This window comes from Dromiciops gliroides, chromosome 6 (assembly GCF_019393635.1).
Source record: "Dromiciops gliroides isolate mDroGli1 chromosome 6, mDroGli1.pri, whole genome shotgun sequence".
In the NCBI taxonomy this organism is placed as follows: Eukaryota; Metazoa; Chordata; class Mammalia; order Microbiotheria; family Microbiotheriidae; genus Dromiciops; species Dromiciops gliroides.
In genome coordinates, this window is record NC_057866.1 from 55809316 (window position 1) to 55828885 (window position 19570).

Consider the following 19570-nt stretch of genomic DNA (forward strand, 5'->3'; position numbering starts at 1 on the left):
CATAAAAAGCCACCTATGCTTCAAACATTTAGAATTCTGATTAGGGCAGCTAGGTGGCGCAGTGGATAAAGCACTGGCCCTGAATTCAGGAAGACCTGAGTTCAAATCTGACCTCAGACACTTGACACTTACTGTGTGACCCTGGGCAAGTCACTTAACCCTCATTGCCCTGCCTGAAAAACAAAAAAATATATAGAATTCTGATTTAAAATCCTCTTGGCTAGGGGCAGCTAGGTGGCGCAGTGGATAAAGCACCAGTCCTGGATTCAGGAGGACCTGAGTTCAAATCCGGCCTCAGACACTTAACACTTACTAGCTGTGTGACCCTGGGCAAGTCACTTAACCCCAATTGCCTCACAAAACAAACAAACAAAAAACAAAACAAAAAAAACCTCTTGGCTCTCAAGAATCCTGGGAACCTGAGATTTCTAGAATTTCCAAATTAACGACCATAATCCAGGTGATTGCAGTTATTATGGTCAACAAAAATTTGTCTAGGGCTAGGGAAAATCACGTAAGCACTGAGCATCGCACCATTTAATGAACTGATGAATTACCCAGTGAACTAGAAATACTCATCATCATCTCTGTCCCCATCAATATTTCTGGTGTAGCACTGGTCTTCGGACTTCTCGTGGTATAGCAGAGATCATTAATTATAGCACCTAACAATTTACAAGTGCTTGTCACCCAAAATCTCTGTGAGGAGGATAAAGCAAGTGTCATCCCTAGGATGACAGTTAGGAATAATGTGGTTAATTACAAACAGATTTTATATATTTACAGGGTTAAGTGATCTGCCCTGGGCTACAGAGCGATTAAATGAAGGTTGTAGGACACAAATCCAGACCCCTCCTTCTGGTATACTGTTCCTTCAGGTGATGATGCCATATACTTTGGCTATATGAAACGCAAAACCCAACTCAAGAGAGCATAAAGGCATTTAGTATGCTCATCAACACTAATAAAAAATCCAGACACATGTAAACATGCTTAAAACCAAAATGAATGACAAACAAACCAATAATAGTCAATTCTATTTGGGGCAAGATCCACTAAATCCACTAACAGTCTGTATTATTAGTTCAAAAGGCTAATTTACAGTCATGTTTCATGAAGAACTTGGAATAGTGAGAAGTCATTCAGGTATTTCAAATTGTAGGTCTGTACAGTATCAGCAAAATCAATTTATATACATGAATATCAAAGAAAACCCAAGCAAAACATTTAAAAACAGACTAACAGTACAGCCCAGTCCAAAGACTTGGGAGTAGGGAAATGGAAAAGGGGGAGACATTTTAAAAATTGGAAAGGATGGGGCAGGAAGGCCGTTATTGGGAAGAATTACAAAACCAGGAATAATTCTACTACATTAATACAGAGTTCCACAAAGAGACAAAGGTGCATCTTTCTAATGCACTAGCTTCCAAGAAAAAAAGGGGGGGGGGGGCAGGGGAGAGCTGCTTTTTCCTGAGCAGCCTATATGTGTCACATAATTGTTTCAACAGAAAGCCTATTAACAATGATTGTTTTAATGCTACAATTTTACAGCCAAGACAAAACTAAGATAGCAGCAAATTCACAAGGCAAATACTCCCATGGGACCACCCTCCCATGGTTCATGTAATGCCTACAAAGTGCTCCCAGTTGGATATACAAGTAAAATTCACAATTAAACAAAACAAAGTTTGACACCAGGTACGTTAAGGGTGGTTGGTACTGAATCACCTCAGCACTTACTTTCCTTTTGCAAAAGGCGGTGAGGCCCTACAGTCCTCCTGATTGCTCTAAAGAGATCAATGCCTTCTATTACACAATGCGATAGCAATCTCAAAGCAGCACACCACAATAGTGGTTAACCCTGGGACAGCTGGTGAAACATGGAGCAGGAACATAACTGGGGTTGGGGGTCTCCGTAAACAGACCGTGAGACCAGGTACCAAGTCCAAGATAAATACCAATGGTCAAAATACAGCTTCCAACTGTAATTCACCAGTAAAACCCGTAAGAGGGATTTCCGTAAAACTTATAGACATGGAAGATGGGAAGTGTGAGGGCAAAGAGAGGCGACCTCTGCAGGTTCAGTTCAATAGATGGTAAGGCTAACGGAGCGGTTCATTTTCTTCCCTATGAGTCGTGCTGTCCTGTTGCTCTGCGTGCTGGACCGAGTGGCCATTCTGTCTGTAAACAGAGCTCTCTCCTCAGCAGCTGCTTTGGCCATCTGTGCTTTCTTTAGCTCTCTAAGAGGAGAAAGAAAGAATGAGGAAGCAGGAACTCAACAGCTATGCACACTTAGCAAACTCATCCAGTGATGACAACATGCTGAGGAGCAAATGGCAAAAATAGTCGGGTCTCCATTTACCACTCTTATCCGTAGATGAAAACATGAAGATATACAAAAAAACCATAACATTTCAGCCTCTAGGCAGGCTTCACGTTTCTTAGCTGTTGGTTTCACACTTAGAAATTCAAGTAGTTCTTGACAGAGCTCTGGAATTTCAGAGTTGGGAATGCATTTTGGTAGTCAAATAATCTAAACCCCTGCCCAATTTTTAGGGCATCCTTTTAAGGCACCTCCAACAAGCATTTGCCTGCATCAGCTTTTTGGATAAATCCTTAAAATGCCTGCAGCAATTCTGGTCTCAACCAAGAAAGACAGGCACAACACCCTGTCCTCTGAGTGATTCACAGCCTGACATCTGTCATCATAGCTTTCACATTTATCCCACCACTTACTAACCTGACAGTGAATGTCAACTGGGCTCCTGCCCTGTATGTCTCAAGTGAGCTAATGAGGGACAAATCAAGAACACAGACACCAAATCCAGTTTCTCAAATATAACTGGAGAGCTGTTAAGGCAATATTGCTGAATGTTTTTCATTCCTACTTCTCTCATGGAAAGTATGTCTTCCTAGCTCTCTTGGTTTTGACAAAATACCTCCTTTTTAAATGCCTTGCTATGGCATAGGGGTGACCCCAAGTCCCCAAACACTGAGCCGGTGGAGCCACAGAGGGTGTCCCAACTTTGAACGTGGCTCCTGTGGCCAGCTATGCGAGAGGCAGCTTAGCTAAGGTGGGAGAGTTCATTAGGAAAGTTAACTTCCATGGGATCTTTTCAGCCAGAGACCCACAAAACTGATACAAACACAGATGGTCCTCAGCCAGGGCTACAGCCTCCTTCTACTTCTGTTGTCAAGGAGGCAAAGCAAGGAAAGGAGGCGTTAAAGGGCATTCAGTCATTACTGAAAAGAGGGAAGGGGACCCTAGAAATAGGAGAGAGAGAGATAGCAGGTAGACAACCTAAGTGTTACATGCTAGTCCCTTCATAGAGTTCAGGGCCCTAGAGTCCAGATCAGACGAATATAGTGCAGAGCTCAGACCACCGGTGCTGTTTTTGGTCTTAATATAGGCTGCATAGGGGCAGTTAGATGGCGCAGTGGATAGAACACTGGCCCTGGAGTCAAGAGGACCTGAGTTCAAATCCGGCCTCAGACACATAACACTTACTAGCTGTGTGACCCTGGGCATGTCACTTAACCCCAATTGCCTCACTTAAAAAAAAAAAAACACAAGCTGCATTTTCCCCTCCAACTTAGCTCTTCTTATACAATCTACCCACCAGTGTCTTCCAGCATCTACTCTTTGTGTGGTTTCTTCCCAATGAGAACATTGGAGGCATGGGGCCTATATTTGGACCAAGGGAGTTTATTCTACTTCTTTAAAAGCTGCCCTGTAACACAGTATTATATAGGGATATAAAAAAAAGGTTTCATATACACCAAAATTTTCATAGCAGCCAATAACTATAAATGAAGCAGTGCTCATTTGAGGGGGAATGGATAAATTAATTATGGTCTCGAATGTAACAGAACACTATTGCACTGTAAAAAAAAAAACAACCCAACCATTACTATGAACAATTCAGAAAAGTCAAATGAAAGTAAGCAGAGCTAGTACAACAATCATAGCCATCTAAGTGGGAGACCAAAAAGGAGCTGTACAACTTTAAGGGCCAAGGTTGGCCCCAAAGAAGAGATGAGAATGGGACTATGGCCTTAGAACACTGGACACACTGCCAGACTCCAGAGACAGTTTGGCTGGTTTTGTCCTCCTTTAAAATCTGTTACAAGGGATGGCAAGGGATCCGTTCAAAAAGTAGAGTGACACACAACATGTCTACCAATTCATCCCCAAGGATGGGAGAGGCTCCCAATGCTGTGACAACAGGCAAGGACTTACTTCTGCAGGAGGGAGTTCTTGAATTTCTCTGCATTCAGCTCAATGCGTAACTGCTCTGCACTCTTCCTGGAGGCAGAGAGTAACACTGAGTGCTTGACCAGCGCGACTGCTGACGGTCTCCTCTCGGGATCAGGGTGAATCATGACCTTTTTGAAAGAAAAGGAAGAGATGCCCAACTGAATGAACCTCAGGAAACGGAAAGCCCCTTAGTGATCACCCTGGTGCCCAGAACAGGACAAGGCAGAGCCTGGAGAACATTCAACACTCACTTTCAACAAATCTGTCAGCTCTTGTGAAAGGACTTGTGGTATCCGGGGCAGCTTTCCTTGCCGTATTTCATGCCACTGGTCTCCGTTTGTGGGGAGCGGTTCAGCGCCAGCAGCACATACCACGGTGAGGGCCAGAGCAAAAATGTCTGCCTTTGGCAAGTGAGTATAGTTCTAAAAGGCAAAGAAGGATATCGTCTCAGAAGGGAATGGTCTCCACTCAAATCAATACCAGTCTTGTTTACATATGGGACACAATAAAAATGCTGCTAGGGGCCATGGGTTAGGAGTGCTAGGATAGGGATTCAGGCTTCAGACTTGGACTGGACAAGCCTCAAAACATGATCACCTAGCCACAGAGGTCAAAGAAAGAAGATATGTACAAAAATATTTTTAGCAACTCTTTTCATAGTAGCAGGGAAAAAAGAAGAAAAGAAAAAGAAACTAAAGGGGTACCCACCTAGGAGGCTAAAAAAATTATGGTATATGATCATAATGAAATATTACTATGCTATAAGAAGTTATTAAATGGACAGTTTCAGAGGAAACTGTGAAGATTGCTATGAGCAGATGCAGAGTGAAGTGAGAACTAGGAGAATAATTTATATACAACTGCAATAGCATTATAAGGGGATACAACTCTTATGTATGTTTTGTTGAACTATGCATATCTGCTCTCATAGCTTTTTTGTGTGTGTGGTGAGGCAATTGGGGTTAAGTGACTTGCCCAGGGTCACACAACTAGTTAAGTGTCAAGTGTCGGAGACTGGATTTGAATTCAGGTCCTCCTGAATCCAGGGCCAGCACTCTATCCACTGTGCCACCTAGCTGCCCCTCTGATAGCTTTTTTAAAAAGTATTATTAGCACTATTATTATTTATGGCAATGGGAAGAGATAATCAATATATTCCTGAAATACATTTATTATAAAAATATCAAAATGGGAAAGGAAGTGCTCAACAGTCCTTTCATTGCCCCTTGAATACCAATTTCTCAGAAGTTTTTCCTTACATAGTTACTGAGCCACTGCTGGGACCAAGCCAACAAGTCTAACCTGTTCTTCCTTCTGAAAACCCTCCCCAGTCTGACAAGCAATAAGATCACTTCCTAAATCTTCTTAATCTCCAGGCATTTTAATTTAGACATACCTAACTTAATCTTACTCATCAGCATTAGGTAAAACATCAGAGGGGGCAGTTTGTTCCCTCAAGGCTCTACAGTGTTACTCTATGGTTTGGTTATAACGTCATCAGTGATAGTACTACAAGGCTGACAGGGCTGGGGCAACGTTTTTTCTAAGTCACAATGCCTTTCACATAGTTGGCACAGATTAGTTTGTTGAATTTGTTAAAGAAACATTATTAAGCCCCTATTACATGCACGGGAAGAACAAAGACTTAAAAAAGCAAAACAGTATCTACTACCCTCAAGGATCATTTTTATTTTACCAGGAGATGCCCTGTAGGAAAGCTCAAAGGCCCATGATTATTACTGGCTGCAACTTAGTCTGATTCAGCACTGGCAGCTCAAGTTACCTCTTGTAAAACTTCATTGGCAAGGAAACGGCTATCACCTTCTTCTACCTGAGGACTAGATATCCTGGTTACATGTCCGAGGTCACCTAGAGAAAACAAAAGTTAAGTCAAATAAAATAGAAGCTTCTTCTATTCTACTAATATTAATAATAATTTTCTAATCATCTGGATTTCTTACCTATTTTAAAAATAACTTTATTGGCTGTCCAATCATCTTCATCCCCTTCCTCAGTTGAACCTGGGATTGACATCCTAGATATAAAAATATTACCTGCCAAAGGAGGGGAAAAAACTGTGAGCAGAAGTAAAAATTCCATCCCCCCAAAATAACACAAGTTTCAAAGTCTAGTCAAACTCCATTAATTTCAGACTACTTGGAATACAAATGCTAGATTCAAATTAATGACAGCCTACATCAGCCCATGCTTTATTCACTTATTTGACACCCTCAACTGTGTTAAGTACTTTGTTAAAACATTACCATCCCATTTTGCAGATGAGGGACCTGAGCAAGGGTCAGGGGTTCAGTGACTTCTTCAAGGTCCCAAAGCCCTAAGGGGCAGAGCCTTGCCCCTAGATCTCCTGGGCCTTAAGTATAGTACTCTTCCTACTGGAAGCTAGTCCACTATTACTAGTGGAAGCAAAAGGTAAATAATTCAAATGAGAAGTCTAAACTAAGCCAGTTTGTTATAAATGTCCCCTTAAGGATATTAATATTATTTCTAGGAATGCAAGACTGACAGGCACAATTTCCAGACCTTGCCAAAGACACAGAAATGCCCACCCTTGCTCTTTGACCACAGCTCCCTAAGAGCTTGAGTCTCTAAAGTTGAATTCCCTACTTGTGTGCCACGGTGGATAAAGCACTGGAGTCAGGAAGAACTGAGACATTTATTAGCTGTGTGACCCTGGGTGAGTCACTTAACCTTTATTTGTCTCAGTTCCCCATATGTAAAATGGGGAAGGAATTGGCAAACCACTACAGTATCTTTGCCAAGAAAAGCCCATGGAGATAGTCCGTGGGGTCACATAAGAGTCACATAATACAAATGAATAACAACAATAAACAACAATAATGTCACAAGGTGAAGCATGGGCTGAGAATGATCTAATCAGTACAGCAACTGCTCAGATCAATCAAGGAAGCCAAGAATACAAGTCTGTTGGCCCATACAACCTGGTGTCATGTCAAGAGCAATCAATAAACTTGTAAAGCATAAGACTGGGCCAGAATCCTTTGGGTCCCAGCTCTGCCTTCACCTGTGTGCCCCTTTTCAGGACTTGTTTCCATGTTTTTAAAATGAAATTACTGTCTTAAAGCAGGGCTTCCTAAAGTTTTTCCACTCATGATCCCCTTTCCACCCAAGAAATTTTTATGTGGCCTAACAGGCCAAATTTTTCACAACTCCCACATTCAGTTACCCACATTTTCAGAAGCTAGAGCCTAGATGATCTTTTAAGGTCCCTTTCAGCTGCAATTCTATAACAATTTATACTGTTCTAAAAAGGAATGGAGATCTGACCCCTCCTAATCTCCTCTTGAGAAGGAAGCACCAAATAGTATTTCTAGTCATAGCAGTGAAACTAAAACTACCTCCTAAGCCTTTAAAGCAGTATCTTAAATGGCCACTTAACTACATCACCAAGTTTCTCCATGAATATTCATTTCTTTCCATATCTCAGCCACCAAAAGGACTGTTACATATTTATTTTAAGTTGCCACTGATGTCTGTATATATAAGTTTATTATACAGTTATTTTAAAAACATTCAATAAAATATTCATAAGAAATTCAAGTAGGTTTTATAAAAATGAGCACAGGCTATCCTAAAACTAGGAGCTCCCCAATATTATCATTTCTAAAATAACCTATTATTCTGAGTCAAGAACTGTATTTATAATTCCCCAGAACTGTTCCAGTTTTAAGAGAATAAGTTATTCAAACTTTTTAATAAATGATGATAGTTATAAAAGCACTTTGCAAAACCTTAAAGTGCTACATAAACGTTAGCTATTGGGGGCAGCTTAGGTGGCACAGTAGATAAAGCACCAGCCCTGGATTCAGGAGGACCTGAGTTCAAATCTGAATTCAGAGAAATTGACACTTACTAGCTGTGTGACCCTGGGCAAGTCACTTAACCCTCATTGCCCGCCCCCCCCCCCCCAGGGATTTTAAAGAATCAGTGAAATCACTGGTGTGCACCTGTGATTTCACTAGTGTGGGCAGTGCCTCTCATGCCAATTTGGATATTATGCCCTCTACTCCTTAATAGACATCTTTAGGAGCTGCCATAGGTGAAAAAATTCATCACCTGGTGGCCAAACTTCTGGTATTGAGTCCATCTTCCTTTAGTCAAATGCGAGATCTATCCTTGAAATCTTCCTAGTTTGTTAGGACCCGCTAGCATAGATTTTGAGAATACAGGGTTGGGGGGAAGCTAGGTGGTGCAGTGGATAAAGCACCAGTCCTGGATTCAGGAGGATCCAAGTTCAAATCCGGTCTCAGACACTTGACACCTACTAGCTGTGTGACCCCAGGCAAGTCACTTAACCCTCATTGCCTTGCAAAAAAAAAAAAAAAAATTCTAGTACTCCGATTAGCAGGGTATGTTAAAAGAGAATACAGGGTCACCTCTACACCACGACAATGCTTTAGAGGCATCACCCATCAGAAATGAGACACCCAAATATTACAAAAGAACATTTACTAGGAAGTTACATAGTCCTTTCATCTAAGATAAGTAATATGACCTCTAACAGAGCAAAACTTTTATATTGTACTTACTAGGCTTAATATCCATGTGTACCAATGACATTGAGTGAATATATTTCAAGCCACGAGCAACTTGTACGAGGAGATCTTTAAGTTCTGTTTCGGAAAAATAATTCATGCTTCTGTAGTTTTCACTTATGGCATCCCCTAAGCTTCCACCTGACAAAGACAAGACAAATTAGCTTTTCCTTTCTGAATTATTTTCAATCAAGTCCCTTGATTTTAGAGGGAAGATATGTTTATTTAATTAACCCCAAGAGGTTCTCTCCGGGAACAAGCACAAAGTATGTATTCAGAACTTATTTCTTGTAATAAACTCTGATGGAATCATTCAAGTCAGACAAAAGAGAAATAGGATAATATTACAGCCTTTTCATGTTCTCTATGGCTGGGACACACACCAGCTCTCCCATCAGAATCCTCAGTTCCTCATACCTATCTATCCCCTCCCTTTTACTATCTGACCAGTTCCTTCTGTTCCAGGGACACGGTACAAGTGCCTGCACTCAGTGTTTCTTGGCCTGCTTAAGTCTAGCCATTCACAGATATTTACACCAAAGTTCTGTCAATTCTTTACACAGGCCAGACAACATCTTTCCCCAGCATCTTCAGTCACCAGTGCTACAAAATTCAGCAAGCACTTCCCCTCTTCTACTTTATACCATGGCTTGGCTGCTGTTCACACTTCAAGAGGCCAAGAATCCTACCTTACCCTGCAGATTCAGCATTTAATAACTGTTGGTTGGATTCATATTAAGTGGCACCTGCTAAGTGCTGGGGACACAGTCCCTGCCCTTAAGAGCCCCTTACTTTCTAGAGAGGAAACAACATGCAAACGACTAGCTACACATGCAGTATAAGCGAGAGGTCACACTGGAGGGGAGACACTGACCTCAGGGGAGAAGCAGGATGGGACTTTTGCAGAAGGTGGGATTTAAGGTGAATGCTGAAGGAAGCCAGAAGGCTGAGGTGAAAAGGGAGAGCATTCCAGCCTGTGAAATGGCACAGATCTGGGAGCTGGAAGGTCTTGTTCAATGAAGAGCAGGGAGGCCAGTGTCAACAGGTCAGAGAGTACATGAAGTAGGAGAAAACTGGAAAGGCAGGAAGGGAGCAGAGTGTGAAGGACTGTAAAAGACAAACAGAGAAGTTTATCTTTGATCTTAAAGGGAACAAGACACTACTTCGGCTTATCGCCTAGGGTGGTGACATGGTCAGACCCAGGTTTGGGGATAGCAGCTCAATGCGGAATGGACTGGAGAGGGGAGAGACTTGAGGCACGGAGCCCTGCCAGAAGGTTATTACCATAGCTCAAGCACGAGGTGACAAGGGCCCATGTTTGCTGTGGCTGAGATGCCTACAGGCATCCAGTGTGTGGTGTCTGACAGGCAGCTGGGATGTAAGACTGCAGTTCAGGGCAAGATTAAGGCTGGATAAACAGATGAGACTCATCTTCTTAGAAATAACTGAAATCACAGGAACCCATAAGATAACAAAGTAAGATAATGGTGAGGGGGAAGGAAAAATGTCTTTGGGTGACACCCACTTTGCCAGGCATGACCTGGAGGAGGATCCAGCAAATGAGATCAGAAGGAGCAGTCACACAGGTAGAAGGAGAACCTGGAGAGAAAAGTGTCATGAAGTCCTAGAGAAGAAAGTACCACGTTGCCAAGTGGTTAAGAAGGATGAGGGTCAAGAATATCCCATGAAATTCAGGCATCAGAAGTCAGCGGTAACTCTGGAAAGAGCAGTTCCAAGCAGAATGAGGCCAGAAGCCAGACAGCATAAGGCTTATGGAAGAATAAGAGTAGAGGAAGTGGAGGGACCAATTATAGATGGCTTCAGAGGAGTTAAGCCATGAAAGGGAGGCAAGACAAGTGAATTCCCATCTTCTAAAGCCTAACTAGAAAGGGAAGCCTTATCAAATGCATCAAGAAAAACTCTTGGCTCACACAGCTTGATCCCAAGGTCAACTTAATTCAATACACTTTTAAGTTCTCGTATGTTCAAGGTCTTATCTAAGTGCTGGGGATACCCGCACAGACTAAAAAACAGGCCCTCTCCTGAAGGAACTTATGTTCTACTTGAAGGGTGCTACACTTACCACAAGTAATGAGAGAGAATTGGAGGAGGGAGAGCACTCCCACCTAGAGAGGTCAGGAAAGGCTTCCTCTAACATAGCTAGGCAAGTACCTAAAAACTGCCCTATGGAGAAGTGAAGAGGGAGTACCCAAGGCACAGGGTCTGGTTTATACAAAGGAATGAAGGCTGGAAATGAGAAGTCTGGGGAACAAGTCAATCAGTTTGGTTGAAACATAGCATGTGGAGAGGCTGGATGGAGCCAGATTGCAAAGGGCTTTAAATGCCAAGTATTTTGTCCTACTGGCAATATGGAGCCACTGAACATTCACAGGCAAGGGAAAGACAGGGTCTGAGAAAGAAAAGTCAGAGGAGAGCGGTCCTGGGAGCATGGAGACCAACTAGGAAAGTATGATGATAGTTCATAGGAAGATGTGATCAAGTACTCGAGTGGTGGCCATATGAGTGGAGAGAAAAGACAATTGCAGATGTTGTGAAGGTAAAATATATAACCCTGGGCAACTGACCAGCTACAGGGAAGATGGGGTGAGGGAAGGAAGGGTCAAAAACTTGGCTAACTGGGAAGATTGTCATGGTCTTAACAGAAGTAGTGAAGTTTGAGAGGAGGTGAGGTGGGGGTTAGGGGGAAAGATGAATTCTACTTTGAACATGCTGAGTCTGAGATGCCTACGGGACATCCTGGAAGAGATGACTAGTAGGCAGCTGACAATACAGGAACAGAGCTCAAAAAAGATTAGTTTTGGATACATAAATCTGTGAGTCATCTGGCAAAGCCGCAGGAGCCAAAGAGTTCACCAAGGAGCTGTCAAGAAGAAAGGCCCCAGGAAAAAGTCTTAGGGGATGTCCAATTAAGGAGTGGGGTGGGACAGAGGATAATAATTCATCAACGGAGATGGAACAGGAAAGATCAGATAGGTAGGATGAGAAACACAGAAAGTAATGTAAGAAAAGTCGAGGAAAGGGAGTCCAACTAGGAGGGAATGGTCAACAGAGGGTCAAGAAGGAAGAGGACCAAGACCTGACCATCAGCTTTAGTAATTATGTGAGCTTTAATAACCTTGGAAAGAGCCATTTCAGGTCAGTGGTATTAGAAGCCAGATTACATGAGTTTGAGATGCTAGTCACCAGTGAGGAACTGTAACAAATATATATAAACAGTTTTCTCTAGTAATAAAATGCTTTTCTTTCAGGGAGATTTCTGTTTTTTTCCCTACCTAAAAAAACAAAAACCAAAAACATTGCTGTTGCTTGCTCCCTATGTTACACAGCCCCAAAAGAAAGATGTACGGTTTGTTTGTATTGAAAAGGTGACTATGATGCCTGTCGTTTTTCCTCCTTTTTAATGAATTTACAGCCAAATTAGAAAATTGCTAGGGTGCTTTCTACTTAATGAGGCAGCCTGACAATGAAGAGAGTATAAGGAGGCACTGCTCTGCACCTACAGCTCACAGGTTACATTAACTTGAAGGGCAGGTGTAGAAATATATTCAACTTATTATAAAAAAAACTTGGTGTGGTGTGGGGCAGCCAGGGGCACAGTGTATAGAGCACCAGCCCTGAAGGCAGGAGGGCCCAGGTTCAATAAAGCTTCAGACACTCACTAGCTGTGTGACTCTGGGCAAGTCACTTAACCCTGATTGCCTCCAAAATATATAAATACATAAATAAAGTTTTTTAAAAACCCTTTGGTATATAGTGTTTTAGCTGGAAGAAAAATGGATTCTTTCTAGCCTTATTAGTTTCTCTTTAAACAGGCAACTGATATGGGGCAGCTAGGTGGCAGTGGATAGAGCACCAGCCCTGGATTCAGGAGGACCTGAGTTCAAATCCGACCTCAGACACTTACTAGCTGTGTGACCCTGGGCAAGTCACAACCCCAATTGCCTGGCCAAAAAAAAAACAAAAAAAAAAATTCCAACAAAAAAACAGGCAACTGATGAAAACACTTGTTAAACTCAATTGATACAGAAAAGACATCAACAAAGTTAGACTTGAAGTGACATTAGGAATAATTACTTTCATATTCACTTTGTTTATACCAGGATCAAAAATAGCTGACATTTTCAGTGCTTTACAGTTTACGACAAATTAACTTCATAGTCATTATCTCTAATTCTAAAAAGAACCACGAGAGATAAGTAGCACAAAGAGGATTCTCCTCACTTTATAGAAACTGAGACACCTAAAGTGACTCCATCAACAGCAGTGAGGAGTAGAATCCTGAGGTTTTAAACTCTAAAGTATTTTTCTGCTTCACTCATGCTTCCTCATCTGGGAAGAAATGGGAAAACAAAAGGTTTTAAACAATCCAAAAAAAGTGTCTGGCTTGGGGCAGCTAGGTAGCACAGTGGATAAAGCACTGGCCCTGAATTCAGAAGGACCTGAGTTCAAATCCAGCCTCAGACAGTTGACACTTACTAGCTGTGTGACCCTGGGCAAGTCACTTAACCTTCATTGCCCTGCAAAAACAAACAAACAAAAAAAGTGTCTGGCTTACCATTACAATACTCATTCTGTATTAGCATGTGATCATCTTCTGCCCATGCAGAGAAATATCGAACCACGTGAGAATGCTGTCCAAGTACTGCGTGGGCATAGACTTCTCTTAAAGCATTCTGTCTGTTTATAAGAAGTTTGAGATCAGTAACAACATAAAGCAGGCAGCCTCATCCTACAATAGGTCATCTGATAAACTCTTACCAGTTTTTAACTCTTCAGAGAGTTTTTATAGAGAACAGAGTTTTGGTTAAGGGGCAATCTTGGTTCAGGACAATGGACCTGTTTACCCACTTCTAGTCCTGTGGTGCAGAAGAGCTTAATCTCTATTAAATTGTGAACTTGATTAAGAGGTAAGGGCATAAATACCTCTGAGAAGGTATATATAAGACAAAGATAACTAATAAAAACATATAAGACCAAGAAAGTTCAAGTGTTGCTAACTATTAATAACCATATGAAAGCATTTCTAAATCACTCTAAGTAACAAGAGAAATGCAATTCCAAGCAACCCTGAGGATTCCACCTGATCCTCGGTAAACTGGTAAAGATGATAAAAGATGGGAATAATTAATGCTAAAGGGGTTGGGCAAAGATAGGCACACTAACGGCCTAGTTAGCAGAGCAGTGCACTCAGGCAACAATTCTGGAAAGCAATCTGGAGTTATGTAAATACCACTGCTAAAATAAACTGGCCATACCATCTGACCCAGAACACACACACACACACACACACACACACTCTCTCTCTCTCTCTCCCCCCCCCCCAAGGAGACTAATGACAAAAAGTTCCACATACAATAAAGTATTCATAACAGCAAAGAATGAGAAACAAAGTAGATGCCTATGAGGAGTTGGGGAAAGGCTAAACAAACTGTGGCATAGGAATGTAATGGAATATTTCTGTGCTTTAAGAAATGACTTAGTAGGGGCAGCTAGGTAGTGCAGTGGATAGAGCACTGGCCCTGGATTCAGAAGGACCTGAGTTCAAATGTGGGTTCAGACACTTGACACTTACTAGCTGTGTGACCCTGGGCAAGTCACTTAACCCTCATTGCCCCCCCCCAAAAAAGAAAAGAAAAAGAAAAAGAAATGACATAGTAATGAATGCAGAGATACATGGGAAGATCCATATGAACTGATGCAGAATAAAGTAAGCAGATCCCGGAAAACAAGCTATACAATGACTACAATGCAAATGGAAAGACCCACCACCATAAAATGAAAATGTTGCAAAATTACAAAGAACAAGCATGGCCTCAAAAAAAGAGGCACACCCCCAATTCCTTTGCAGAGATGGGAGGTCCACAGTTTGAAACACTGCATTCAAGGTTAGATTTGTGTGTGATTTGTTTTGATGAGTTTTTTTCTCATCTTGTTTTAAACTTTTTGTTGTTGTTGTTAAAAGCGATGGCCCTTTGGGAGGGGAAGGAGAAGGGCCAAAGGAAATATGGGCTGTGTAAAAACAGAAGATATCCATAGAAAGCTATTTTTTTTTAAAGCTAAGGGCAGTACAGTTATATCCTAAATTAAGATATAACTTATTCAAATATTCCCAGGTCCAAAAAAGAAAGTTATTTAGAAAGAAAGCAAAACTGACCAGACAACATTTTTCAACTTAGAAGAACCATTCCAATTTCAATAACCTTGTAAGTCTGGAATTTGAATGCAACTAGAACTCAAAGAGTTTAACAAACTACCTGTGGCAAAGGAGCATAGAAACAAAAACTAGGGTTACAAAAAATACTCACTCATCAACAGAACCGGCTAATGGCTTCTTTGATCGCTTTATGGCGTAGATACACCCATCCAGCCTCTTTACACACTTAAATACTGAACCAAATTCTCCTGACCCAATCTTCTCCAGTTCATGAAATTCACTTTCATACCTTGATTTCATGTTACTCTCTGTAATTGTAATTCTCTGTAACAACAAAAAATTTGACTGTATCCAAAGTATAAAAGACAAGTCTACAGATGGCAAAAAAGGAAGGAGGAAACAACCTACCTTGGCAGGCCTAGTAGTCTCATCTTCAAGCTCCCCGTCACTCGCTTCCATGTCTTCATCACAGGAGCTGAAATTAGAATTGATGCTCTCCTCATCAAACATACTTGGAAGGCATATTCCAACCCATGCTTAGAACTTTATCTGGGAAAATGTTCTCCAAATCCAGAAAAAAAAAAAGAACTGTGGAATCTAGATGCAGATCGAACCATACTATTTCTATTGTGTTTTTTTGTTGTTTTTCTTTTTGGGGGGGGTTTCCTTTCTGCTCTGATTCTTCTTTCAAAACATGACTAATGCAGAAATATGTTTAATGTGATTGTACATATGTAACCTATATCAGATTACTTGCTGTCTTGTGGAGGGGGGAGGGAGGGAGAAAAATTTGAAACTAGAAATCTTATAAAAACAAATGTTGATAACTATCTCTAAATGTAACTGGAAAATCATCAAATATTTATAGGGGGGAACTTTATCTGGCAAGTATATACAGATTACTAGAGGAATTTTAATAGGAAGAAGAGGTAAAGATATAGCTTTGGAGAAATTAACCAAGTATCACTCCCTCAAAATATTTTTAAGTAAGATTACTAATCAGCTTGGCTTAAGATGAAAACTTTTACCCCACGGTTTGTTCTCTGGATTCAATGACTATCAAATAAAACATGCTATTTGTCCCAGTCCAATGACCTGGACAATAATTCCCTAACCCTACTACAACTATCTCCCAAAGTCCTTCCAAGTTAACTCTCCCAACCTAGAATTTAGTAAAAGAACCTGGGAGTTCAAAGACACCCTCCTCATCTAACAGCTACAACCCTTTCACTTGATAAAAACATTTCTTCAAAAGTGTCTCAACTCTGCTTGAATGACAAGGGACTCAGCATGACATGAAGCAGTCTGTATCAGCTATGGCACTCCATCTCTCTAACTTTCCCTTCTCTTAGTATACAGTACCATCTCCTATTTCCAAGCTCTGAATGCCTTCCTCCAAGATATGCAGGCAGTCTTTTATTTCTTCCAGCTCTGCAAAGGTCTTTTTTCTTTTTTGCAGGACAATGAGAGTTAAGTGACTTGCCCAGGGTCACACAGCTAGTAAGTGTCAAGTGCTTGAGGCCAAATTTGAACTCGGGTTCTCCTGAATCCAGGGCCGGTACTTTATGCACTGCGCCACCTAGTTCCCCCCAAAGGTTTTTTCAACAGGAAACAGCACCCTCATAATTTACAGCAAAACATTCTTCTATCTCCCAAGAACCTCTAGAACACAACAAAGTCTAGAAACTAACCGTAAATAGGACCAATAACCACAAATTTGTTTCAATCAAATGTATAAAAGCAAGCCTTGAAAACAATATCAAATAGCATACTCGTTCCAGTGTGTTCTCTTCCTTCGACGACACTGTCCAGAAGAGTGAAGCAACATTGAATCCGGAGTGAAGGGATTAATATTCACTTGAGGGGTCTGTCTCACATCAAATCCTTGTTTATCTGATCTTCCTGAGCTCATGAACAGAGAACCACCTCGGAGCTTAACAGAGCTGGAATCTATTCCTCGAGCTTTGGATAGTAAACTCTAGATTGTAACAAGGAAAATTTGTCAGTATCTGAAGAAGATCAACAGCGTCCTCCCCCACTCACACTTGGCCAATTTCGTCTGCCACCTTGAAGACTAAGAAGTCAAATGACTTTAGATTGCTAAATCTGCTGACAGCAACAATAAAAAAACCTCACAAGCCTTTTGTCTAGTTCCTTGAGGAACAAGGCTGTATACCTGTTTCAGGATGATTTCTCAAGTTTGGTCTACTTTTAAAAAAAGTAACCTAGTTAAAACACACAGTTCCCCAGAAGTAATGCAAACATTGAAATTGAAATGAGCCCTTCATTTTTCAATAAAAACTGAGATCCAAAGGAATCCAATTGGCTGGAGTAAAAGGTAGCGAGCTCCTAAACAAACCCTTTCAATGCCTAGACCAATCGATAGGAGGGGCAGGCAGCCAAAAACCCTCCTCCTCCTCCCCGTGGCGGCCTCCCTTCCCCAGCCCTCTCAAACAGACTCCAGGGGATGGGGGACGGGCCAAACTAGCCAATAACAAGGCCATCTTGGAGACGCCTACTACAACCACCACCATTTTTATGGCGGCATAATAAACAAGGAAACATAGTTTTTATAAAGTATTTCTGCTAACTTCTTTCTGGAATCATTTAAAATTTCGAAAGACTAACTTTCACACTGGCTTGACAGGCATTCATGCATGCATTCATTTATTCATTCATTCATTCATTCATTCAACAAATGTTTACTAAAAGCCCATTATAGGTATTCCGCCGCCTCCACTGGGTGAAGAAGAAATACTGGGGTGCTAAAATAAAGCTTTTGAAGTCCGAAGACACCATTATGTAGAATGAAGTTTGTAAGTTCTGACATTCTGTGTATACGTACAAATGTGTGTATCTTCTACCATATATCATATATACGCATACAGATCTATCTTTTACTCAAACATAAATGATGTCATCTCCACTGTCTTAAAAAGTAAACATCAAACAAGTTTGGTTCCACAGGCCTGAAAAAATTCCGACAACTCAAAACGTGTAAAAGTTTTTGCCCCAAAGGGTTGGTTTTTCTTTTGTCACAAGGCAGGGTCCAATGGGAGATTGGGGGGGGGGGGTTGAAATGACCGACGTTTAGACAAAACGCATTGAACACCACCACCAAAATCTGGACACCGCTACACAGTGCCCGTCTCTACCTAAAACTCACAGCTGCAGCATCTCGTACCACCTGTGAGATCAAACCCCAAACACAAAAAGGCAAACCCTGGGATTTAAAACTCAAACGTCTCCGGTATTCCAACTGACAACCTCGGGGGCCGCGTCTGCTCCCGGGACCCACGGCTGTACCTTGGGGGGTGACCACCGAAACCAGGCCGCCCCGCATCCCACCCCTCCGAACCCTTCCCAAGGCCAACTTTAAAGCCCCCGACTCCAAGGCTCCGGCCTTCCCAAGGCCGGGAGGCCGCGATGGCGGCCGCGGGTCGGCTCCGACTCATTGTTCAGTTACATAATCGTAACGGACACTGGCGAGGGCAGGGCCCCCGGTGCCAGGTGCCAAGCCTGCGCCGCCCGGCCGGGCGCTGCAGTTGGAGGTTATGTAACCGGACCGCGGGCTGCCCCCCCCGCCCCCGCCCCCGCCCGGGGGTCCTGGCCCCGCGCCCGGGGCCGCGGCCTCACCTTCGGGGTGTGCGGCGTGTCGAAGAGCCGCAGCTTGCGGAAGGTCTTGTGCGGCGGCGTGCCCGGGTAGTCGGGCACCGGCGAGCAGGAGCCGTCCCTGCGCTGGCGGCCGCGGGGGGAGCGGTCCCCGCGCACCGGCGACAAGGGGCTGCTCAGGTAGTAGGAGGCGGCGGCGGGGGGCGACTTGACCGGGGACGAGGAGCCGAAGCCCTCCTCCTCCCACGAGTCGCCCTCGGCGCCGCCCGCGTCCCCGGCGCCTTCGCCGTCGGCCGGCGGCATCTCCTCCTCCAGCAGGGCAGGGGCCGGGGGCCGGCCCGGGGCGCGGCGGCGGCCGCCGGACTCGGACTCGGCGGTCGGCCTCGGGTCTGCGGGGCTGCGGGCGGGCGGCAGCGGCGAGTCTGGCTCCTGGAAAGCCGAGTCCTCCCCGGTGCTGTGGCCGCTGCCCTCGTCCTCCTCCTCCTCCTCTTCCTCCTCCTCCTCCTCGCAGTCGCTGCCCGGGGAGAAGATGAGCTTCTGCCGCAGCGCGCAGGAGCCGCCTGGCCGGCCGCGGGGCGGCGGCGCCTGGAGCCGGCTCTGGAAGCTCATGGGGACCGGGGCCCGGAGCTGGCGCCGAGGGGGCGGGACCGCCACGTGCGGCCCGGGGAGCTCCGCAGGGGCGGCGGGGGCGGCCGAAGCGGCTCCGACTCCCGCGCCTCGACGGGCCGTCACTGCGAGCACCGGCGCCGACCGGGGCCGCGGGCGAGTACCGGGGTCGCGGCTCAGACGGAGCGGCGGCGGCGGCGGCGGCAAAATACTAGCCGCTAAGGGTCCGGGCGGATCTGCCTGCTAGATTCGGGCTCCGCGGCTTCCCGCGACCGTTAATCACGTGAACGTCCAACCCACCAATCCCCGCCCAGTTTAGGGTTTGAAAAAAAAGGAGGGCGCTAC

The 19570-nt window shown here is 43.6% G+C and overlaps 1 protein-coding gene across 2 annotated transcripts; it reads right to left on the bottom strand.

Annotated features, from left to right (window-relative positions):
- Window positions 1-1024: 1024 nt before the first annotated feature.
- Window positions 1025-19334, bottom strand: WEE1 (WEE1 G2 checkpoint kinase). 2 transcript variants are annotated; one of them, XM_043973284.1, is made up of 11 exons: window positions 18644-19334; window positions 16780-16985; window positions 15416-15482; window positions 15159-15331; window positions 13409-13530; window positions 8827-8973; window positions 6220-6312; window positions 6042-6127; window positions 4510-4680; window positions 4241-4386; window positions 1025-2240 (listed from the first exon to the last, which is right to left on the bottom strand). In XM_043973284.1, the coding sequence occupies exons 1-11, from the start codon at window positions 19226-19228 to the stop codon at window positions 2087-2089; spliced, it is 1950 nt and encodes a 649-aa protein (XP_043829219.1). In that variant the 5' UTR covers window positions 19229-19334; the 3' UTR covers window positions 1025-2086. The 2 variants fall into 2 exon arrangements, with proteins under 2 accessions (XP_043829219.1, XP_043829220.1); XM_043973285.1 differs by lacking the exon at window positions 18644-19334 and adding an exon at window positions 18275-18291.
- Window positions 19335-19570: the final 236 nt, after the last annotated feature.